Here is a 26,424-nt window from a genome sequence, read left to right as displayed (position 1 = left end):
ATAAAACGTTCAGTTATAGTTTTAGGTACTTGTCCCACCGCCTGGAAGCGACTAGCGACGACCTATCGACTATTTTCTCGCTTAAGAAACGTTCAATAGATGTATGATTCCGTGTCAATAAAAGAGATGGATATATTATTTTTACTTTATCGCTCACTATACTCACTGTCGAGAACTCTCTCTTCACTAGTTAGTCGCAGCGATAAAAGGTATCAAAGAAAAAAACTCGATCAGCGAAGATTTCTTGGAGTTCCAAACGACCGAGTGAGTAATCGCCGATCGTAATCGCACTTTTTTTTATTCTGATACGAGTTAGTCCTTGACTGCGATCTCACCTAATGGTAAGTTATGATGCATTCTAAGCCCAGACCAAGACTCTCTGTTTCCAGCAACAAAATTATCCCAACTACACACTTGCTTCACTTTGCTCACCAACTGGTTTCTAGTTTTTAGCTTTTGTTTCTCGCTATCTTCCATGGTGAGACAAGTGCCTTAGTCTAGCCTAGATTTATAAATTACTTTTTTGCGTAAGGCGCCATCCAATCTGTGTAACTGTACAGTTTTTATCAGTCAAACTTTTCAAGATTAGTTTAAGGTTAAAAGTGACATGATTAAGTATTGTCACGCAGGGGCTGTTTTATTTCAGACTTGAAATGATATTTTTACAGTAATGCCAAGACAAGTGCCTTTGTGTGACCTAGACTTATAAATTACGACTATATTTTGCGAAAGGGTTCAATCTATGTAAGTAAGTTTACATTTTTTTTCAGTCAAACTTTTCAAGATTAGTAAAGTTTAGAGTTAAAAGTGACACGATTAAGTTTTGTCACGCAGTGTCATAGTTTCACTTCGAATACGAAATATACTTACAGCCGCACTCAGAGTTGCTTAATCGTTACTTAAGGCATTATTTATCCGTAGGTACTAATGCCTTAAGTAACGATTAAGCGACTCTGAGTGCGGCAGTTAATGTCCCAATTCCAAAACAGATTTAGGTATTTATTTAGCAGGGTGTTTACGATTACAGAATTATTATAGTATTATATATTTTTGGAAGGTATGGATCGCATGGTAACCTAGAAATGACGATTCCACGGTCAATAGGTAGGCGGATATGGCTTCCTAAGTTTGGGCAACGTCTAACTGATCTGAAATATACCTTTTACCTATATTTACCGATTATTGCCTTACGATCAAGGCAGTTTAACCAACAGGGCAAACGGTAAAGCAAATCGGAAAGATTGTATTGGCAGCATTAAAGAAATTGTATAAAAAAAACAACAAATAATTATTATGAATTCAAGAGTTTTAAGCAACAAACTCTTTAATTAAGTTTGTAATGGAAAAAAAATAGTTCGACGTCGAACAAAAGTATAACAGTAAATACAGAAATAAATAATTTATTCTGAGAATGATTTGCCAAATTGTTATTCTATTCTATCTGACTAAATTTCTTTCGTACCTTGTACCAATATTGACGAAGCCATCAAGCAACACGCATAAGAGAGATTATTGTTCTTGTCAGTAGAAAATTGGCAGCTAAACACAGATTCTACCAAGTCTATATCTTGATATATAAAAGGAAAAGGTGACTGACTGACTGACTAACTGATCTATCAACGCACAGCTCAAACTACTGGACGGATCGGGCTGAAATTTGGCATGCAGATAGCTATTATGACGTAGGCATCCGCTAAGAAAGGATTTTTGAAAATTCAACTCCTAAGGGGGTGTAATAGGGGTTAGAAATTTTGTAGTCCAGGCGGACGAAGTCGCGAGCATAAGCTAGTTATGTATAAAAGGATTAACTGACTAAAATATCAAAACACGTAAAGCTTCTAGAATTTGAGAAATTTTCTCTAATGTAGATCCTTAGTACAAAAAGTTTTTTAGGAATCTCACTCAACTGAAGCGAGGGTGAAGGGCGAGTCAGCTAGAAAAATAAAATCGATCGATCACATAGCAACTAATAGAATAGACTGTACCGGATGTGAATCGAATATTAAGCCTTCTTAATATTGTGTGTGTGTGTGTGTGTTTGTGTGAATAAAAAGATAATAAGGCTTTTATTTGCTCTTTTTTCTCTCAGCTTTTGCCTGCGGCATCGTCAACATAATCTTTCGACAGGAACTGTACATTTTTTGTGATAATTTATTGCCTCGAAGAAAATCTAATTATCAATCAGTATGAGAATTTTCAAAATTGAACCATTAGTTCCGGAGATTACTCCATACAAAAAAACTAACAAATTTCACCTTTTAAAATGAGTATGAGTACAAAAACGTGAAATTAAATATACTTTTTTATTACACTAGACTTTACGTACATCAATCTTTACGTACCTACCTACTACATTTTAGACCCCGTGGTCAAGTATTTCGATAGAAGGCAAAGTGGCAAAGGCTTATTTCCGTAATAAAAATACCTTGATGCTTTACGTTTAAATGTGACAAAAACGATTTTCTAATCGGGCCAAAATAATTATCGTCCGTTAGGCCAATAGAATAAATAATTAGATCATCCCGAATTCGATGGCGGAATCAAGTCGTGTAAAATTTGAATAATTTTGCATCACGCTACGCAGCCAGAGAAAATGGGCTTGGAAATACGCCAATATCCGGAACAATTCCGAATTGTGGTACAATTTGAAACGTTTTTTGCTGCTGCTTTTGCGGTCGGTGTTGAGGTGTTTAGCAATGTGCATAATATCAGAACATCAGTTAAATATTTAATGAATGCAGTTAGAATCATTATACATAATCTATGTATAAAAGGAAAAGGTGACTGACTGACTGACTGATCTATCAACGCACAGCTCAAACTACTGGACAGATCGGGCTGAAATTTGGCATGCAGATAGAATAGAATAGAATAGAATAGAATAGAATGTTTTTTTATTCATGTAAACTTTTTAAAAGTGCTTATGAATAGTCAGGTTTAATTTACCACTGGTTCGGAATGCCGTTCCTACCGATAGCTATTATGACGTAGGCATCCGCTAAGAAAGGATTTTTGATAATTCAACCCCTAAGGGGGTAAAATAGGGGTTTGAAATTTGTGTAGTCCACGCGGACGAAGTTGCGAGCATAAGCTAGTATTATATAAAAGGAAAAGGTGACTGACTGACTGACTGATCTATCAACGCACAGCTCAAACTACTGGACGGATCTGGCTGAAATTTGGCATACAGATAGGAGAAAGGATTTTTGAAAATTCAACGCCTAAGTGGGTGAAATAGTGGTTCAAAATTTGTCTAGTTCACGTGGACGAAGCCGCGAGCATAAGCTAGTTTTCAGATAAAACAATAATATGAGAATGTCGTCATATTTCATAAAGGACCAAATCTCTATTAGTGAGAAGACAGAATCATTTTAACCGCCAGCGAATTTTACTAAAACGCGTTTTTAAGATCACTCCTCTGGGCAAAAACAAAATCCACGCATTACATTATCAATTGTGGAGGGAAACAAAGCGTGGCTACGGGAAGAAGCAGCCAAATTGAATTATGTTTTTCCATCAGTATGTATAAGATTGATATTGAAGAATAAATTGTCTTCACCGCCTCTTCCATAAAGGTTGTACGTAAAAATGTTGCCCAGCGTGATAAAATACATAACATTATTTTGAGGGAGTCTAATAAAAAAGGTGAAAAACCAATTTTTTTAGGGTTCCGTACCTCAAAAGGAAAAACGGAACCCTAATAGAATCACTTCGTTGTCTGTCTGTCAAGAAAGCTACAGGGTTGACCTAGAATCATGAAATTTAGCAGGTAGGAAGGTCTTATAGTAGATATAAGGGGATTTTTTTTAAAACCGTGAGTTTTTGGTTACATCACAAAAAATTAAAAAAAATTCATGAATTAATAATAAGTATTTTCAAATTTCAAAGTAAAATCGTCTGATGTCATCTGTCCATCTAGTGAGGGTCTTCCAACGCTGCGCTTTCCGATACGAGATCGCCATCCGAGCTCCTTGGGACTCCAACGTCTATTAGATGGAGATAGCTAGGTATATTATAACGTAGATCCAATAAACAACAAAGGTGCTGAGTATGAGCATGCCTAAAATTTAGAGTATTTACATCCTCTTCTTACTAATGTAATATGAAAAGGACAGACATAGTTTTACAGTTTTAAATTCAATTTAGAGCTGTCAAACCTCGTGACTTTATCTGCCAGTCGCGAGCGTTTTGTTCAAATTCGTAGCATGCACTACAATTTAGAGTCTTTAAATCTTAAATTCATGTCCCGTCCTTTGTTATCAATAAAAAATAAAAATAAAAAAAACTTTTTTATTCGAATAAACTTTTACAAGTACTTACGAATAGTCGAATGCATCTACCACTAATATTAAAAAGAAATAGATCCATATACCTACCTCTAAATTTAGTTTGGAGAAAGACAAGAGAATCGGGGCCAATATACAACAAGATCGTCAAAACATCTTAATCCACGCGGACAAAGTCGCGGGAAAACTTTTTTTTATTTTTTTATTGAGATACAAGTTAGCCCTTGACTGCAATCTCACCTGGTGGTAATTGATGATGCAGTCTAAGATGATAGCGGGCTAACCTGGAAGGGGTATGGCAGTTTTTTTTTTATTAAACCCATACCCCTTTGGTTTCTACACGGCATCGTACCGGAACGCTAAATCGCTTGGCGGCACGGCTTTGCCGGTAGGGTGGTAACTAGCCACGGCCGAAGCCTCCCACCAGACCAGACCAGAAATTTAGAAATTATAAAATTCCAAACCCCTGCCAGGAATCGAACCCGGGACCTCCCACTATTAAGACCACAGCGCTCACCACTGCGCCAGGGAGGTCGTCCTAGTTTATTAACTAAAATGTATTAATATTAAATCATTTTAGGTCACGTGCCGTAATATTATAATTTATAACCCTCAGATTCCGAGGGATAGCCCGTAAACTTTGAAGTACTTGATGACCCGGATTTAGTACAACCCCCATTTACTCTGTATGACACTTCAACGTCCCTTTTCAAATAGAAACAACGCTGATGTAACCGACGGACGGACGGGTCCGGGCGACCCTTTTTCTCTTCAAATTTTATTCCGTATCGCAAAGTACAGAGAGTTGTTGTTATATTACTAGAGGTTGTAACTGCCTCGTTGGTATAGTGGTTGGCTACCCTGGAGTAAGATTTGCGGTGTTTCATTTCCGTGCCTCGGAGAGCACATAGCCGCCTGATCACTCTCCGGTCATATCGGATTTTTGTTCCATCGGGCTATGAGAGTGAGGGATTAGATAGTACCTACCTGTGTTTGCGCACACACTTGTGCACTATAATGTCTCCCTCGCAGTTAATTGGCATTCGGTCGCAAGGACATTTTTTTTCTCAGTAGAGGTAGTGACGACCTTGGCCAGTATTGAGTGATTAGGTCTTATACGCGGAAGGGTCTGGGTTTGATTCCTAACAGCATTTTACAAATTTATGATTAACTAGCTTATGTTCGCGACTTCGTCCGCACGGACTACATAAATTTCAAACCAATATTTCACACCCTTTGGGGTGGAATTTTCAAAAATCCTTTCTTAGCGGATGCCTACGTTATAATAGCTATCTGCATGCCAAATTTCAGCCCGATTAGCTCAGTAGTTTGAGCTGTGCGTTGATAGATCAGTCAGACACCTTTTATTTTTATAATATACTAGCTTATGCTCGCGACTTCGTCCGCGTGGACTACACAAATTTCAAACCCCCTTTTTCATCCCCTTAGGGGTTGAATTTTCAAAATCCTTTCTTAGCGGATGTCTACATCATAATAGCTATCTGCATGTCAAATTTTAGCCCAATTAGCCCAGCAGTTTGAGGTGTGCGTTGATAGATCAGTCAGTCACCTTTTCTTTTTATATATTTAGAGAAATTATTTCTGATTAAATCTGGTGGAAGAGTTCACCCTTGGCTAGTTACCATCCTACAAGCTTACGTCTTTGTAATCATCAGTATTCATTTTTGACGCTTTGGGCCCTAGACTACCATCGCTTAAAGTAGTAATGTTTTAATACTGAAACATTTATTACCTTAAGCGATGGTTGTAGAGCCCCTGATGTATGAGGTTTGCTCCTCTAGCAATATAATTATCTCACTGGATGTAACTTGACGGGTCCAAGTGACCCGTTTTGCTCTGCAAATTTTATTCCATAGCGAAGTGCTGTTAATAACAGCTTGATTAAAATTGTACATAAAATTATCGGCAGATCAAAAGTGGGTCGTTCTTCAACCAAAGGGACAGGAAATTGAAATTTCGTGAGCAACCCTCGCCATGCGGGCGTTTTTGTCGTTTGACGGAGCAATTAAATATTGTGGCAACGGGTTGTGATGGAATGTTTTGAACTGAATCGTGTTTCTGATTTTGGAAGTTTAATCTGATAGTTAACGTGATCATCTAAATTATACTAGGTGATGCCCATGACTTCATCTGCTTGATTTAAGTACCTAAAGTCCGTGAAAGGTCGATATTGCAATCGGGGTATGAGGCGCCCCGCACACCCGCACGTCACGGCGTACTGTAACCAGTGGCCCTACCGCGGTTGTTTGACAGCTACAATGTCACGATCGCAATCATCTCTGATTGGTTAATGCTCGCTCACTATTGGCTACAATGCATTGTTGCAACAAGAATAGCACAAATTAGGCCAATCAGAACAATTGAGATTGTAATAATGATTGATGCAGGTTTTAGACAATCGCCCTACGGTGGCCCTACCGCGGTTGTTTGACAGCTACAATGTCACGATCGCAATCATCTCTGATTGGTTAATGCTCGCTCACTATTGGCTACAATGCATTGTTGCAACAAGAATAGCACAAATTCAGCCAAACAAAACAATTGAGATTGTAATAATGATTGATGCAGGTTTTAGACATTCGCCCTACTGTTCAAAAATCCCGTAAGAACTCTTTGATTTTCCGGAAAAGAAAGTAGCCTATGTCACTCTATTGTCTATACATATCCCTACGAAATTCACGTCGTATTGCTTCTTTGCGACATAATTGAAGGATTTATTTATAACTAGGTGATGCCCGGGACTTCAGTCGAGTGAGTTTCAATTTTTAAAAATCCTGTGGGCTATAATATCTGTACCAAATTTCGTCTAGCAGATAGACAGACAGATAGATGGACAGAAAGACAGTCAAACAAACACCTAGTAATATAATACGTAAGTTTACCTAAATACAATTGGATTTGACATTGGTTTCATAAAAATTGATATCGTTAAAAAAAACTGTCGGTCTGGCTAATCTTCGATATCTTCGAAGTATTTTTCTCAACGATCTTTATGTTTTTCTTCACCTTTGGTTTCCGTTTAGATAAGGAGCTATTTCCTAAAGGTCAACAGTCAGAGCTAATTAAGATTAGCGGGTGAACTCAGCGACAGAAGCAGCTGCGAATTATTAATTCGTCATTTAGGAAACTCGTACAATGTTGGAGAAGCCTTTAAAGAATTTATACCAGTTTTGAATGGGTAATTTATTTAAAAGCCGCTTCGTTTTACTAGATCTAAATTACGTCTTCTAAATTTCAATAAGACTAGCTGATGCCCAAGACTTCGTCCGCGTGGAATTAGGTTTTTTAAAAATCCCGTGGAAACTCTTTGATTTTCCGGGATTAAAAGTAGCCTATGTCACTTTCCAGGTCTTTATATATACCCGTGCAAAAAATCACGTCTATCCGTTGTACCGTTGCGACGTGATTGAAGGACAAATCAACAAACCAACAAAGAAACACACTTTCACATTTATAATAAGGGTACTGATTAAGCGCTAATGTTAGCTACTAGCCATCGATGCTACTGGCTACTAAATGGAAAACAGCGTGAGGAAACCTGCATGCCTGAGATTTCTCCAAAATGTTCTCAAAGGTGTGTTAAGTCTACCAATCCACACATGGCCAGCGTGGTAGACTGGGCAAAACCCTTCTCACTCTGAGAGGAGACCCGTGCTCTGTGATGAGCCGGCGATGGGTTGATCATGATGATGATGACTATCTACCAGCGAAGGGCCGCGGTATCACTCCCATGGGAATTTCATAAAATCCGCCCTTTGTCAACCTATAATATAAAGGGAACCTCTGTGCAAAATTTCAGCTTTCAAGGTCCAAGTGGTTGGGCTGGATGTTGATGAGTCAGTCAGTACTTCGGCCGCGACTCGAAAAAGTCTAGGTACTTTTAGACTTAATTGTCGTCAAGTGCAAAGTTATCGCAGACCTATTATTAAAACGCGTTAAAAAACCCGTGGCCCTTGGAAAAATGTCGGAAATTATCTTTCCTTACTTTTTACCTCAATGAAAAAACTTCATTTATTCTTTCATCAAGGAGCTAATTCCACAAAGTCAACAGTAGGGCTCATCGAGATAAACAGATGAGCGCTGTGACACTAACAGCTGCACTCAGGAATTATTAATGGTTCATTCAGATAACTCGGTCTGTGTCGCCTTTATAAGATTATACAATTTGTGTTGCCACCGTTTTTTTTGACAAGTTCTGACTTTAAATATTCTTTAGGGCGGTTTCAGACTAGCGTTTTATACGCGTGTATGAACTCGTTTTTGGAAGCACATGTAGGCGCGTATAGGCGCGCCTACATGTGCTTCTAAGCTTGTATAAGCACGAACCGCGAGAGACACCTCCCCGCAACACCCCCGGTTCGAGTGAACACGCCGAAATAAGCCCGTATACGCGAGTCCGGTTTTTTGAAGCGCGTAATGTAGCGCGAGTGTAAGCGCGTATGCTGAAACGACCGTATACGCGCAAAAAAATAGTCTGTAACCGCCCTTAGCAATCTAGTAACATACTTAGCTTTCAATGTAAGATGAGAAACCTTTCCTGTACTGTAGCCTAAGTCCAGTCCAAGTTGAATTTCAAAATCACTGTTATCCTGTTAACGTTTCTTTGCATAAATGCCAAGGTAGACAAAGAGCAAACTCCACAAGTCAAGTTTTTTTTTTCCCTTATTGATGAGTGCCAATTAGCTACTCAATTATATTACGATCTAGCCTAATGTATGACTAATAAGTAATTTTATTTTAACCTAAACTTATAAATTATCTTATATACTAAGAAATTGTCCACTGACGCATCTTAGTCTTTCTTGATTTGAGATATGACACTTTGTTCACGTGTTCTTTCAGCACTTACACTATGTACACTATCACTAATCACTATACACTAACTCAAAAGGTTTGGATGAACGTTGCACTAACAGCTGCAGTCACGAATTATAAATGATTCACCCAGATAACTCGGAGTCGGTCGCATTTATCTTTTAACGATTTACGACAGCCCCTAGACTTTAAACTTTTGCTATCTGTATGCTTAGTATAAGATTTTACGTCTTACCAACGTTGATAGAATTCGAGAGTCGAAACACAATAACTTCAAAGTAAAATAGACCTAAAGAAAGAGCTTTGAATTGAAATCGAAAATTCAATGCCATTGATTTTAATTTGAAATAAATTCAATGTCTCCACTGTTCTAATCAAATAAACGTCTCAGTCAACAATTCATGAGACACTCCCCACCCAATAAGCTTTGAGCAGAAAGTCAAAACTACTTTAAGGTTATCCAAAACTCTAGGAGCTCGACTACAGGGCCTCTATCCAAGTTTATTAATTTACTAGCTGATTCCTGCGACTTCGTCCGCGTGGATTTACGTTTTTTAAAATCCCGTGGGAACTCTTTGATTTTTCGGGATTGTTGTCGTTGCTTGGTACCTACAATCTTTAAAATATCCCCTTTCTAACAAAAAAAGAATGAATGAAATCGGACTACGCGTTAATGAATTACAACGCAGTATACATTTTAACTTTCGTCACCTCTCCTACGGGAACCATGCTGAATTTCGGGATAAAAAGTATCCTATATTCTTCCTCATAGTATGACCTCAAATCGTACCAAGTTTCATTGGAATCCATTCAGTAGTTTCAGCGTGATGCGCGGCCGTGATACAGACAGACAGACAGACAGATAGACAGACAGACAGACAAAAATGAAAAAAATTACAGTTTTGGGTTCAGTATCGATTATAGAGTGCCCTCGAAAAAAAATTTTCAAAATATCTTCAATGTACAGAATTTGACCTGTTACAGTTTTATTATAAGTATTGATTGTTCATGGCCTGACCCTCACTAATTGGTATCAATTTTGATCTAACAAGTCATGTGACCCTAACTATCTAAGGTTCGAGACCAAAGGTCAAATAGATTGAAATAAACGTTTTTAATTAGTACAATTAAATGGAAAATTAAAAAAATTAGTTCAACTATGCACAGATAGGTTGTAATTAATTATACATGGCCTATTAAGCTTATTTACCATTCGGTGTTCCATTTTTGTTTCTTTGAAAATCTACCTATTAAAATAGCCCAACCTAAATTTTACTGTGTTCCGTTTCAACAATATTTATTTACTTGAGCTATAAAACTTTTTATAATGTTTTTATAGTCTTTTCTACTGAATTATGCTGCTTTGTTCATTGAAAATTAGAATAATGCTCTAAAATATTATACTTACTTCTAAGTAAGTATATTTTAGAGCATTATTCTAGTCTCAGGTCAAGTTTTTTACATTAGGTAAAAAAACTATTATCTACTTACCTACTTAAAAATACAACACATTTTATATTCCTGAAGCATATATCTTATCCATCCATACTATAAGTTTTTAACAAAATCTGGTACAGCACTAAATTGAATGGGATGGACATACGCTACATTTTGTCTCAAAAATGAAAAACTAGATTTTTTACAAACCTTAAATCCACGTGGATGTTTTGGGTATCATTCACTTGATATAGAGATAGCTTGCATCCCGGAAAATCAAAAATTCCCACGGGATTTTCAAATACCTAAATCCTCGCGGACGAAGTCGTGGGCTTCATTTAGTTTACAATAACTGAGTTGAAAAAAATAATAATAGTAGGGTTAATCTAATATTATTTTCCTTGTTTCAGATTTGGACCATACCAACGTTGGGGCGACGAATTCGACTCGATCGGAGATCTTTATCGTACAGTGTGAATAGATGTTAAACGACCAATGCTAGTGAGAGACTAAGCGCGATGCGCCCCGTGTGGTATACGGAACGGACTCTGTTGGCGTTCCTCATGATCGCAGTGTCCCCTTCGCCGTCTGCCACCCAGAGTACTATACTTGCAGGTAAATTTTATTTTCATCATACCTATTAGAATTACAAAAAAAATAAAAACCGACTTCGATACAAAAACACAAACAATTTTTAGTGTTTGTGTATCGAAGTCGGTTTTTATTTTTTTTGTAAAATTTTTTATTTCACAATTTTTAGTGGTCCCATGGAATTATGCTATGACTGGTTAAAAATCTACTGTTTACTAAGCTATTACACTGATCGCGAGCAATTTACTCTTATCCGTTGAGGAGTTCCAGTATCTATCTTCGAAAATGTTCATCAGATCTTCACCAAATTTAAATGGGACCAACTTTGAAGTATACCCTTTCAAACAAAAAAAGAATTTTCAAAATCGGTCCAGGCGTTTTCGAGTAATCGGGGAACATACATAAAAAATAAAAAAAAAAAAAAGATTCCGACGAATTGAGAACCTCCTCCTTTTTTTGAAGTCGGTTAAAAATGAAAAGGAGATAGCGAGAACAAAATTCCATTTTATCCAACCCATCCGGGGTCCTTTTTCAAGGGAGTCAGTTCTGACTGCGTCAAAGCCGCGGCGCGTGCGCAAACTGACTCCCTTGAAAAAGGACCCCGGATGGGTTCGAAACCAGTCGGGCTAACGTCGACTAAACGCGTGAGTACAGCCGGGACAGATATTAATTATAATGAAAATCACTCACGGTAGTTTAAACGCTAAAAATTCTATTTAGTTCATGGGAGTTTGAGCTTTCTCTCTTTTGAAAGTTCAAAATTAATAAGAAAAACCCGTTCATAAATTTAAAACCAGATTTTTGATTGAAATCGAATCAACGTATAATTTGAAGTGGAAAATAGGCAATGGTCCAATAGATCATTCGCATCGAAAGCGACAGTGTCGATGCAGTACAAAATAAAGAAAAACCAGCCAAGTCAGGCTCGCGCAACGAGGATTCCGTAATACAGTCGTATTTTTTCGACATTTTGCACGATAATTCAAAAACTATGATGCATAAAAATATATAAAAATTTGTTTTAGAATGAACAGGTGAAGACCTTTTGTATGATACCCCACTTGATATTGTTATCTTACTTCGAAAATTGAAAATACTAATTATTAGTTCATGATCACAATTTAATTTTTTGTGTGTGATGTAACCACAAATTCACGTTTTTCAGATTTTTCCCCGAATGTCTGCTACAAGACCTACCTACCTGCCAAATTTCATGATTCTAGGTCAACGAGAAGTTTCCTGTAGGTTTCTTGACAGACCGACAGACAGACAGCCAACAAAGTGATCCTATAAGGGTTCCGTTTTTCCTCTAGAGGTACGGAACCCTAAAAAAAAGGGTGTAGAAAACTAGAAACTGAACACAATTTCTCAGGAACCAACGAAGCGACGGCACAATTTGAATTGGCACAGGTAGAAATCGCCGCATTGCTGTTGCCCGTGGTGCTTTTCCATTTTCTTTTTGTGGAAATGTGCTCCACAGCTAAGCAAATACAATTGAGTACACACTTTTATTTTTATTCGCAAAAAATAACATACTCGCCCACCTTTATAAAGGCTGAAGAGAACATTTTGAAATACAGTTTTAATAAGATATACCTATTATAAATAATATCTATCCCGGCTGTACTCACGTGTCTAGTTGACGTTAGCCCGACTAGTTTCGAACCCATCAGGGGTCCGTTTTCAAGGGGATCAGTTCGCGCATACGCCGTGGCTGTGACTCCCCTGATGGGTTCGAAACTAGTCGGGCTATCGTCGACTAGACACGTGAGTACAGCCGGGATAGATATTATTTATATAATGGAAATCACTCACGGTAGTTTAAACGCTAAAGATATACCTACCTGTTTTTTTGTTTTACATAATACTAGCTTATGCTCGCGACTTCGTCCGCGTGGACTACACAAATTTCAAACCCCTATTTCACCCTCTTAGGAGTTGAATTTTCAAAAATCCTTTCTTAGCGGATGTCTACGTCGTAACAGCTATCTGCATGCCAAATTTCAGCCCGATCCTTCCAGTAGTTTGAGCTGTGCGTTGATAGATCAGTCAGTCAGTCAGTCGGTCAGTCAGTCAGTCAGTCACCTTGCCTTTTATATATTTAGACTAGCTTATGCTCGCGACTTCGTCCGCGTGGACTACAAAAATTTCAAACCCCTATTTTACCCCGTTAGCGGTTGAATTTTCAAAAGTCCTTTCTTAGCGGATGCCTACGTCATAATAGCTATCTGCATGCCAAATTTCAGCCCGATTCGTCCAGTAGTTTAAGCTGTGCGTTGATAGATCAGTCAGTCAGTCAGTCAGTCAGTCAGTCAGTCAGTCAGTCAGTCAGTCACCTTTTCCTTTTATATATTTAGATTAATATTAGAGAAATGAATGATCACACCATTTATAACAACTAGTTGAGTGACGTCATGTCAACGTGCAGGTCAAATGAAAGATTTTCCATGTGTCGTTTACGTTTAACGTAATCACCTCACGGGTTGGATAGTACGGCATCGCTCCCGCAAGCCTCCCCGCAGGACGCACCCGTTCCCAGCTGGGCCGCAGACTTACTTTTAAAATTGATTAAAACAGCTTTGAAGTAACTTTAACAAGGTAAAAGTTATAATACTGAAATGGTAACTCCATCCGATATTTCATGAAACATAAAGACAAAATTTTCCGAACACAAATTCAGAAACCCAAAACTTTGACGTTGAAACGCCGTTTTTCTTCAAAGCAACTTTATACAATCTGTACATTACGACATAACACTGAACCTCGGACACGACATGTCCTGAATTCCTAATGAATAGAAACAAAGCACCGCGTTTGAATTCTGCCTTTGGTCCAGCTCTCGAAACTTTTATTAATACATCGTCAGTTGTTTTGTGTTTGTATTATCATTTTACTGAAAAAAGTGCCCTTGTTCCAACGTTAGTTATTGTATTTTAGACTATATTCTAAAGAGATACAGTTCAAAATTAGTTTTTAGAGAATCTGCCAGTCTGCAATGTTTTTTTAATGTTAGTTCGCTGGCGTAACTTTGAAGGGTCATTTTTATTAAACGCATTGAAACTCCAAGTTTGCTGTTATGAAAATAAAGAGAATTCATTACCTACTACGTTTTAAGTTAAGCTTAAAAGCGGTAATAACCTAGTAGTTAAGACTTCCGCCTTTTTTTGGAGATCGGGGGTTCGATCCCGAGCACGCAACTCTAACTTTTTGAAGTGGTGTGCGTTTTTAAAACAATTATTAAATATCACTTCCTTTAACGGCTAAGAAATATATCGTGATAAAACCTGCATACGTAAGAGTTCTTCATGTTCTTAAAGGTGTGTGAAGTCTACCAAACTGCACTGGGCCAGCGTGGCAGACTAAGGCCTAAACCCTTCTCACTCTGATAGGAGACCCGTGCTCAGAAGTGGGTCGGTAATGGGGTAATCATGATTAAGTTAAACTTAACACACACTGAAATAACACATATCAAAATACTCAATTTTTGCCTCTTTTTAACTGTCGCCTTTTTAGTCACTAAAGCTTGGGTGTCCTACCAAATTGAGACAGACGAGGACGTCCTGTTTCCGCTGCGTCAAGAAATAAATTGAAGCAATAACTACCGATAATTAGTACACGCTACATGAAACCTGTAAAAATGTAGGTATATTAATTAGCTTTCATAAAACATAAATATGTAGTTGTTAGACAAAGGTGTCCCTTTTAACTAACTAAGCGTGAAGCGTATGCTCACTAAGTAGGACACTCAAATACTCACACCACACACATACACACTCACACACACACACACATAACATGGACTTACACGCACACATTTTCTTTAGTTTGTATTCACCGAACTGAAAGCCCTGTCTTCCAAGACACAGTTTTTACTAGTTCGGAAAACGGGTGCACCCTAATGTTTTTGTCACTAATTTAAGTCAATATGTATTGTTATGTTTGTTATATCTATTGCTGTGCCAAATAAATTTATCTATACCTTTATCAGACGAAAACGTTTAATACCGGAAAGCTGCTTAGAAAGTAGAAAGAAAAGTGCATCGGATGAAGTTCGAATTATCGACCTTTCGGTTGGCATCCCAGTCATGAAGTTAGAAGCTTCAAGTTGCCTTTTATTTTGGTATATTTAGTTTCTCGTAAAGTTTGCATTAAAAGAATACCAAAAAGTTTGATAGAAGTAAGCTTATTTTGTGGAAGTCCATAACACACAAGGAATAAAATGCCTCATTCACTATAATTCGTAAATAAACAGATTGCTATGTAATAACGCCCAACATGCGGAATATATCGCCTGCTCTCTTACTACTAAACATGCAGGAAAAGCAAGCAACGAAGCAAGCAATACACACTACCACACCTCATAACACCCCAGATCTTCTAAAACACATTCCGACACCGGAACATCCTCAGGAGATGTAAACTCTACAATGCACCTACACCTTCCTTGCGTACTGAAAACTCGAAAAATACTACTGCATACTCAAACACCATAAAATTAAAAATAATACCACGTACACAAGATCACGTTCGCAGTAATGGCATGCATTTGAAGATCCAGCTTACACCTACTTTTAGAATTTCGCACGAAAATGCACAACAAATCTTCAAACGTGCACGCCCAAAGCTATTATTCTCGTTTCGAATTCGATTTATTCACTTAAAAATGCACCTTGCGTCTTTTGGTAAAGAGAATCGATTTTAGTTCAGGAGCTGGTGATAGTAATATTGTGAAGTAATGATTTGTTAACTGTTTTATTAAAAACTAAAATTAATTAATAAAAATTGATACTTGGTCGTCGTACTATGTATCTACATATGATATACTACGTTACTACTGTTACATTATGTATCCTTAAGTTCAAAATTAAAATTAGGCATTAGTGTGTCTTGGAAGTATGTGCGTGCGTGTACTTGATGATGGTTCGTGTTCCTTGCTTATTTGATTTTTAGTAAAGAAAAGACGGGCGATTTACAGTGCATGCTTTTTTTTTTTTTTTATTCAGATACAAGTTAGCCCTTGACTGCAATCTCACCTGGTGGTAAGTGATGATGCAGTCTAAGATGATAGCGGGCTAACCTGGAAGGGGTATGGCAGTTTTTGTTAAACCCATACCCCTTTGGTTTCTACACGACATCGTACCGGAACGCTAAATCGCTTGGCGGCACGGCTTTGCCGGTAGGGTGGTAACTAACCACGGCCGAAGCCTCCCACCAGACCAGACCAGAAATTTAGAAATTATAAAATTCCAAACCCCTGCCAGGAATCGAACCCGGGACCTCCCACTATTAAGACCACAGCGCTAAATGCTGATACAGATATGCCTCATTTAGTGGATTATAGCAAACTAACCTTCTTATTTCTTCTATATCATGGATTACTACAATCAAATATTATATGATAGATCTAACATGGAGATAATATAGAGTTCAGACCTTTAACTAAAAATTTTCTGTATGAAAGTACAAACTTGCTTATTTCTATCGACGCTGATAAAACTACAACAAGCTCTCTATCTATTAGCATTGTATTTTTATTTTGCAATAAAAATACACAATATTTTACCCGCAGGGGAATATAAAGCACTTCAAAATGACAAGCGCAGGGTTCACGTGTTCGATTTATCGGCTTGTATTTTCAAGCGCCCCGTACATGTACAGTGTAGTATGGTGACCTGATACAAAACTTACTTACTTGATTACTAAAATGGTGTCCATTTTCAAATCAAAAATGGCGGTCTTGTATTTTATTGAAAAAAAGATTGGGTGTCATTTTCGAATTTTCGCGGGGAGCTGATTACGAAAATGACATCCGATAGAGAAAACACACTCAGGTATATTGTTTGATAAAATCTGAAGAGGTTTCACTTCTTTCACAGGCATATAAATAACGGATGCGCTAATTTTTTTAAATAGACTATTGCTATTTGTTGTCTCTATTTCTTGCATATTTTGTCGGAAAAAATTACCACAAGCTCTCTATCTATTAGCAGTGTGTTTTTATTTTGCAATAAAATACACATAATATTTTACCCGCAGGGGAATATAAAGCACTTCAAAATGACAAGCGCAGGGTTCACGTGTTCGATTTATCGGCTTGTATTTTCAAGCGCCCCGTACATGTACAGTGTAGTATGGTGACCTGATACAAAACTTACTTACTTAATTACTAAAATGGTGTCCATTTTCAAATCAAAAATGGCGGTCTTGTATTTTATTGAAAAAAAGATTGGGTGTCATTTTCGAATTTTCGCGGGGAGCTGATTACGAAAATGACATCAGATAGAGAAAACACACTTAGGTATATTGTCTGATAAAATCTGAAGAGGTTTCACTTCTTTCACAGGTATGTAAATAACGGACGCGCTATTTTTTTAAATAGACTATTGCTATTTGTTGTCTCTATTTCTTGCAGATTTTGTCGGAAAAAATTACCACAAGCTCTCTATCTATTAGCAGTGTGTTTTTATTTTGCAATAAAATACACATAATATTTTACCCGCAGGGGAATATAAAGCACTTCAAAATGACAAGCGCAGGGTTCACGTGTTCGATTTATCGGCTTGTATTTTCAAGCGCCCCGTACATGTACAGTGTAGTATGGTGACCTGATACAAAACTTACTTACTTAATTACTAAAATGGTGTCCATTTTCAAATCAAAAATGGCGGTCTTGTATTTTATTGGAAAAAAGATTGAATATCATTTTCGAATTTTCGCGGGGAGCTGATTACAAAAATGACATCAGATAGAGTACACACACACACACACACACACTTAGGTATATTGTCTGATAAAATCTGCAGAAGTTTCAGTTCTTTCAAAAATATATATAAAGGATATGCGTAATCATTTTTTTTAATCGATTGATGTTATGTCTTGTTTCTATTTTTTGCATATTTTGTCGAAAAATATTACCACAAGCTCTCTATCTATTAGCAGTGTGTTTTTATTTTGCAATAAAAATACACATAATATTTTACCCGCAGGGGAATATAAAGCACTTCAAAATGACAAGCGCAGGGTTCACGTGTTCGATTTATCGGCTTGTATTTTCAAGCGCCCCGTACATATTGTACAGTGTAGTATGGTGACTTGATATATTTTTACAGCTTGATGTAGTTTAAGATCGAAAACTTAATGTTTAACTAGCTCTGGTGCGCAACTTATGAACTGATTTGAAAAAACTTAAATACAGGCAGATTATGTCTAGATTTAAGATTATCCGTATCTCATAAAGAAAAACGGAACCCTTATAGGATCAGTTCGACGACCTCCCTGGCGCAGTGGTGAGCGCTGTGGACTATTAGTGGGAGGTCACGGGTTCGATTCCTGGCAGGAGTTTGGCATTTTATAATTTCTAAATTTCTGGTCTGGTTTAGTGTGAGGCTTCGGCCGTGGCTAGTTACCACCCTACCGGCAAAGCCGTACCTACCGTTCCGGTACGATGCCGTGTAGAAACCAAAGGGGTATGGGTTTAATAAAAACTGCCATACCCCTTCCAGGAGCCCACTATCATCTTAGACTGCATCAACACTTACCATCAGGTGAAATTGCAGTCAAGGGCTAACTTGTATCTAAATAAAAAAAATCTGTTCAGTTAATCACTTCGTTGTCTGTCTGTTTGTCTGTCTGTCTGTCCGTCTGTCCGGCTGTCCCACGTGTCTGTCAAGAAAACCTATAGGGTACTTCCCGTTGACCCAGAATCATGAAATTTGGCACGTATGTAGTTTTTGTTCATTTAATTTATTTAAACAACTATACCTATTGTTAACAAAATCACAGAGTGAGAATAGAAGATATACTTAAAAAAACAAAAGACGACCTTATCACTAAAGTGATCTCTTCCCGGCAACCCATACGTAAGACGGGACATCGTTCAAATAAGGGATATTTAACTGCTTAAAACACATAACTCCGAAAAGTTAGAGGTGTGTGCGACGAAAGCGATCCCCAGAACCCCCTGTAGAATAGAAGACCCTGAAAGGCCGGCAACGCATTGGTGGTACCTCTGGTTCTGCAAATGTTCATGGGTGGCGGTAATCACTTAAAATCAGGTGACCCGCCTGCTCGTTTGCTCGCCATTTTTATAAAAAAGACCGCTTTTTAAAATAAAATAAGATATTACTTACTCTTAATTTAAAAGAAAAATTAAAAAATATGATAACGATGAAACTCAGAAACGAGCTCTGAATTTCCACTTTAAATTCGAGCTATAAATAATTATAATCCATTTCATTCCGGCTTCTTTTGCTCTCCTAAGTAACTAATGGAAGTAGAAGATACCTCGTAGATGTATGTTAATATGTTTTAAATTCACGTTCCGTTTCAAACATCGCTTAGCAATCGTACAGTTCTGCCGCCCGTAAAAAGCGATTAACTGCAACTTAGTTTTGAGTTATCCCAAAAACAGGTCTAAAACTTATAAAAATGATCGAAATCGGGTTTTCTAAAGACCCATACCTATAGTTCCATTTCCATTTTAAATAACTCAAAAACTAAGTTTTATCAGTCAATCAACTTCTACTTTTATGTTAACAATATCTAGATGAAATTCGCAACTTGGTAAGCAAGGTCATTTCCGGCATAATAAGTACCTACCTAGCCAAAAATGTCCGTTGCCGGGATGCAAACTGTCCGTAGGTACCATATTTGTTCTAAATAAGTTAAATGGATAGGCCCTGAAAAGACAGAAAGAAAACTTTCGCGATTAATAGCCTCGCATCTGGTTACAGAAGGGCTGGCACATTTTTTGCGCAACGGATCAGCCTGGCTGTCAAGCGTTGAAATGCAGCCAGTATTCTTGGCACTATTCCATGCGGGCATGATTTGTATAGTAATTTAGATAAGGCTAGCTTTAAGTTTTATTTTAATACTAGCTGGTGCCCGCGACTTCGTACGCGTGAAATTAGGTTTTATATAAATCCCGTGGGAACTCTTTGATTTTCCTGGATAAAAAGTAGCCTATGTCACTCTCCAGGTCTATAACTATATCTATGCAAAAAACCACGTCAATCCGTTGCTCCTTTTCGACGTAATTGAAGGACTAACCAGCAAACCTACAAACAAACACACTTTCGCATTTATAATAAGGGTACCTACTGCTTTTCATTTAAAAAAATTAGTATGTATTTAGATACCTATATTTATGTTATTTGGATAGATGATATCATTACGATTGTTAAACTACGGTTTCCAGGAACTAGTGTGACTTTTATATTTGCGCCGGATATTTTTTATAGCGATGAGCTGTATTAGTGGCTGACACGCGATGTATACAGGGGTAGGCATAATGACGGGCAATATTGGGCACGATACGACCCAAGTTATCTACTTGTCTAAATATCACTGCATATATTTTATATTCTCCTATTCGGCCTTTAATAATACGATATATTATAAAATTCAAAGTCCTGACTGACTGACTGACATATATATCAACGCACAGCCTAAACCACTGGTCCTAGAGACATGAAATTTGGAGGGTGTGTTCTTTGTAAAGAATACGTATCCACTAAGAAAGGATTTTGTGAAATTCCACCCCTAGGTGGGTTAAATGGGGGATGGAAGTTTGTATGAAAGTCCGTCATTTTTGAAGTTACATCGATGAAAATTGGTATTTAAGCTTTCGGTTAAAAATAAAAAAATACGTATTTCACGATTTTTGGAAATTCTAGTATCAAGGGGATTAAATAGGGGATGAAAGTTTGTATGAAAGTCCGTCATTTTTCAAGTTATTTGCATGAAAATTGGTATTTGAGTTTTCGGCAACAAATGAAGAAATATGCATTTCAGCATTTTTGGAACCCCCGCCTCGATTTTCTAAATTCCACCCGAGCGAAGCCGGGGCGGGTCAGCTAGTAATACGATTAATTAGTTTTAGTTAAATGTTGTTACTTTGCGGAAATCCATGACATCCATACAATGAACCAAAAGTTTAATTTGCTATAATCCGCTGAAACAGGGTGAATCTGTACTTATGGTGCAAGATACAGTACCCGTAGTACAAGATTTTACGTCTCACCAAACGAAACCAAATTCGAGAGTCGAAATACTTCCGCGTTACAGTAAAATGGACCTAAACAGTCTTGAATTGAAGTCAAATATTCAATGCCACTGATTTTATTTTGCAATGTTTCCGCTTGGAGCGCTGGCTGTAGAAGTGTAGACAAACTTGAGCTTTAAAACAAGGCTTTTAAGATCCAGTTTACTGTAACGCGGAAGTATTTCGACTCTCGAATTTTGTTTGGTTTGGTGAGACGTAAAATCTTGTACTACGGGTAGGTACAGCATGCGACATACACCGCCCGCCCTCCCACTGCTACACATGCAGGAAAAAGCAGCCACACAAATCCCAAAACACACTGGACGCACGCTTGACCCCGACACCGCAGCATCCTCAGGAGATGTAGACCTTGCAATCCACAATTGCAAAATTTTGCAAAATTTTGCAATTTTTAGTTTAGGTAGATTTTGAGCTACGAGACTATGATGCGCATAGGCGGTAGCTCTAAGTCTTAATCATAGAAATCAGAATAAGTAAGTATAGAAGTGTTAAAAAGTAGCTATGACAACCCAAGCCAAGAGATAAAATTCGAATTAAAGACATTTTAGAATTTAGTCCACCCCTTAACCATTGAGATATTGAAGCTTTAAATACAAAGTTGCAAAAATTAATTAATAAAATATCACCGATTCGTTTAATTAAAATATTACAGAAATGTGACCGGAATATTACATTAATTAAAGCATAAAAAAGTGAAAATATTCGCATCGACAATATACGATTCGAATAATATTGAGAAATTATGAAATTACATATTTCCCTAATTGGTATCTGGTTTACTCATTACGGGCGGCGAGGTTGCCCCGCTTTGCATAAAAATGGGAAACCTGCCAAAAGTAGTTAAAGTGTAACTCACTCGTTGAGCCAAATTGGGGCAATGCCGACAAAAATGAAAAGCAATATTTCAGTCTGTTTTTTATTGATAACAGTTATGCGCTTGACCTCAATCGTGCCTAATGATAACAGATGATGTAATCTAAGTGCTGACACACAGTCGGAATTAAATAGTCTTCCTTTTAATAATAACTCTGCTTTGTGTTCTTTTATCACTCGGTTGAAATTGGTAGGCATACCTATCGAAGAAACACACGGTAGAGAGTAATTAGGCGCGCGTCTCATCGACATTTGGGTTTTGGACCTCCAAAGTCAGTCACCCACCCAGCTACTAACTTTGGCCAACTCTGCTTAACCAGTGCAAACAACTGAAATTTTATATTATGGTGATTCGGTTGACAATGGATGATTATGGTTGGTACCATTGAGCGTTTCTGATGATGAAGGTGGAAGTTAGACATAATTTGAAATTAATGGCAGGAAAGTCGAATTTGGGATTATTTTACTCTGTTTTTGGAGAATTTTAAAGTTTTTTAGTTATTTTCAGTACAGTTCTTGTATTAAAGTCAGTTTCAAATGATGATTGATAATGAATTTGTTGAACTACGTTGTTTTTTTTGTGAATTATTTTCTTTCATAAGTAATGTTATAATAGCAATAGCAGTCACGGTAACACATTGTTGCAAAAATATGAAATACTAGAAAAACCAATAGTCTCAGATTACGCCCGAGGGAACATACGGGTATCCGATTCGTGACTCCGATAGTTATTCCCAGAGTACATTTCTTGGGGCATTATGCGTGCCTTCAAAATCCTTCTAATCCCTTGTAAGTTCTCGCAAAATATGACCCAACCCTACCTAATAGAGATTTCGGTTTACTCCGAGATTCCTTTTCTCCGGGATAAAGCCACCTTTTTCTGACCAAATTGGATTATTTTCCACCGTGCTGTTATATACTAAAGTAACTGATGCCCGTGACTTCAACGGCGTGTTACAAAATCCGTGGAAACTCTTTAATTTACCGGGATAGAAAGGTAGCCTATGTCACTCTCCATGCATTTAATTATATCTATGCAAAACAGTCCGCACCATATACCGTATAGTCTACCAATCCGCAAATGGCCAGCGTGGTAGACTATGGCCAAACCCTTTTAACTCTGAGATGAGCCCCGTGCTCTGCAGTGAGCTGGCGTTGGTGATGTTGATGATGATGATGATGCAAAACAATCAAATCTATCTGTTGCTCCGTTGCGGCGTGATTGAAGGACAAACAAAGAGACCAGCAAACAAACTACACTTTCGCATTTATAATACGGGTACAATAGTGATGTTTAGTATTTTATTCACTGTTTGCTTTGTATTGATGCTTGCAATTTTCTTTAGTAAACAACCTACTGAAGTAAAATGACAGGATCTGGATAAATATTGATATCCCTTTCATTATGTCCCCTACGGAAAAGAATAGCACTAAGTTTAAATGAATTGTCATTTTAGTTTAGAGATTGTTTACAACAGGGTTAGCCATATTGGTTGGATAGTTAAGTAGGAACCTATATCTTTCCAAAGTGGGCTAATGAGCAAACTTGCTGCAGATAATTTAACGGCCATATACCGATTAGTTTAACGGCTATCGGGCGATTAGTGTAACAATGTGCTTTACGTAGTGTATGTTGTTAATTATAATTACGTAGGTACTTGTAAAACATAATATTAGCACACTGTGGATCTATAACATAGCAGATAATATTATGCAGTAAACTATACATATTATGGAAAAATCCAGTGAAGGGTTTAATTTGTTTTCAGCGAAAAACATCAGCAGTGTGTAAAGTAAAGTAAAGTAAAATATGCTTTATTGTACACCAAAACCAAAACAATAGACATATAACAAAGATAGCATGTATATTCGTAAAATAGGCGGCCTTATCGCTAAAATAGCGATCTCTCCCAAGCAACCTTAGGACAGAGGATATTATAAAAATTAAAGAAAGCGGAGTGTGTATTGAAACTTCTATAATACATATATTATGTATAGTGCAGATTGCAGAAAACTCCGTTAGTGTAAGCACTGTCGGTGGTACATTTGTTCGGGACTTCGCCGTGAAATGTTATAGATCGAATAGCGCCATCTAGTTCCATATTGTTCATCATACCCATGGTGCCACCTAACAGGTTACTTGTGAATTGCTTCCTGTTGGTTTTTGTCTTGGGTGATTACTTGATTCGTTGATTGAAACGCTATATGCACAAGCTAGCAGATATGCGTATCTTAAAAGTACACACAACACTTGCACAACAAGTAACACTATCTATTCCACACAATATTATGTTTCTTAGAAAATAAGTTCCTGGGATCTTGCTCTAAATTATTCTAGAAGTAAAAAGACTAAAAAATTGTTATTACATATCAGCGAAAAGATGCTATGCTACCTATAATTTTTTTAATATCATTGGGTTCAACACTGTAGAAGCATATTTTACGTAGCGGCCTAACTTTCTCGAGGGGTATCGATTCGCGTTTAGGGGATGGCGAGAACGGGGGACGCTGAAAAGATAATCCCGCTGACAAACGGGACTGACTTATAAACGGGCCTTTTAAATATAGATCCAAGTTGCCCTTTCGAAATCTTGTCGCTATCAAAACTCATTTTATAAAATACTAGCTTATGCTCTCGACTTCGTCCGCGTGGACTACACAAATTTCAAACCCGTATTTCACCCCTTTAGAGGTTGAATTTTCAAAAATTCTTTCTTAGCGGATGCCTGCGTCATAATAGTTATCTGCGTGTCAAATTTCAGCCCGATCTGTCCAGTAGATTGAGCTGTGCGTTGATAGATCAGTCAGTCAGTCAGTCAGTCAGTCACCTTTGCCCTTTATTTAGATTCTGGTTTTCCTTTATCCAGTAGGTACTACGCATAATATTATGAATGTGAAAGTGTTTATTAGGTAGTTTGTCCTTCAATCACGGAGTAACGGATTGAAGCGATTTTTTGCATAGATATATTTTATTTGCTATTCAATGCCGAAATCCGCTGCCTTTTATTCCGAAAAATCAAAGAGTTCCCATGAGATTTTTGAGGCACAAACGTAAGTGTTGTACGCGACAGGTTGAGATGGCAATCAAGGTATGATGTGGAGGGACGCCCCGCCCACTCATAGTCACCCGCGCTCGCCCGCTACGGGATAGCGCGGGGGCTGTGCGGGGCGTTCCCTCCCCGATTGCCATCTCGACCTGTCGTGTAGGTACTCAAAACACACTCAAGCACTCAAAACGCTGAGTCTATGAAATAGAATCTTAATTTTGCATGTAGATTTGCTCCATGACGAAGATTGCGACTAGCATTTTCCGAAATCTGGGCCGGTTGAGCCAAATGATTTTAACATTTTATACAATGAATTTTTCGTTTTTGTTTTTTAAAGAGACAGGCTTTCCAAATAAATTTTACAATTTGAACTTTGTAGGTAAATACAGGCATTTATAGGTTTTAATAAAATGTTATATTCGATGTTTCAATATTCAAACTTCGCTGGCTTTCTGCTCATCTCGCATATCGAATTTATATAAAAAGCTGTTTGTGATTCGGTCAGATGTAAATAAAAAACACTAAAAAAATATATCAGGAAAAGTACAAAAAAATTATTAGTATAGTAAAATTACCTAGTGAAGTATTGTTTACTTAGTCCATAGATCCATATTATGTATATCCTATATATTACCCTTTCACAGGCTATCCTTTTAATCGATTTAGAAATGAAATGAATTTATTCATTTCATGTAGGACAGATTGAGTCACTTATGATAATTATGTTAAGACTCTTAACACCAGTTCAGAAAGAAGATTCTACTGAGAAAAGTTAGCAAGGAAATTTGATTTTCCGGGTTACCTACAAAAATTTTAATAAACCTAAACCCACGTGGACGAAGTTGTGTGCATCATTTTGTATTTGGTACAGAAATAGCTTGTATACCGGAGACGGACAAAGGCTACCTTTTATCCCGGGAAATAAAAAAAACCGGCCAAGTGCGAGTCAGGCTCGCGCCATGAGGGTTCCGTAATGCAGTCTTATTTTTTCGACATTTTGCACGATAACGCATAAAAATAAATAAAAATCTGTTTTAGAATGCGCAGGTGAAGACCTTTCATAATATAATACCCCACCACAAATTTGTGTGTGTATGTAACCACAAATTCACGGTTTTCAGTTTTTTCCCCTAATGCCATCTATATCTAGGTCAACGGGAAGTACCCTGTAGGTTTCTTGACAGACCGACAGACAGACAGACAGACAGCAAAGTGATCCTATAAGGGTTCCGTTTTTCCTTTTGAGGTACGGAACCCTAAAAACACGTAAATGAAGTCACGGGCATCATCT

At 37.5% G+C, this 26,424-nt stretch overlaps 1 protein-coding gene across 1 annotated transcript in view; it reads left to right on the top strand.

The window, feature by feature from the left end:
- Positions 1 to 26,424, top strand: part of LOC117983240 (uncharacterized) — a 193,445-nt gene that overhangs the window by 11,415 nt on the left and 155,606 nt on the right. Inside the window, exon 2 of the mRNA XM_034969729.2 lies at positions 10,970 to 11,174. Coding sequence (XP_034825620.1) covers positions 11,078 to 11,174 — 97 coding nt within the window. The 5' untranslated portion in view covers positions 10,970 to 11,077. The remainder of the gene's footprint in view (positions 1 to 10,969; positions 11,175 to 26,424) is intronic.

This window comes from Maniola hyperantus, chromosome 6, assembly GCF_902806685.2.
Source record: "Maniola hyperantus chromosome 6, iAphHyp1.2, whole genome shotgun sequence".
NCBI lineage: Eukaryota > Metazoa > Arthropoda > Insecta > Lepidoptera > Nymphalidae > Maniola > Maniola hyperantus.
The sequence above is the reverse complement of the archived record's forward strand: the minus strand, read 5'-3'. Positions and strand labels throughout refer to the sequence as shown.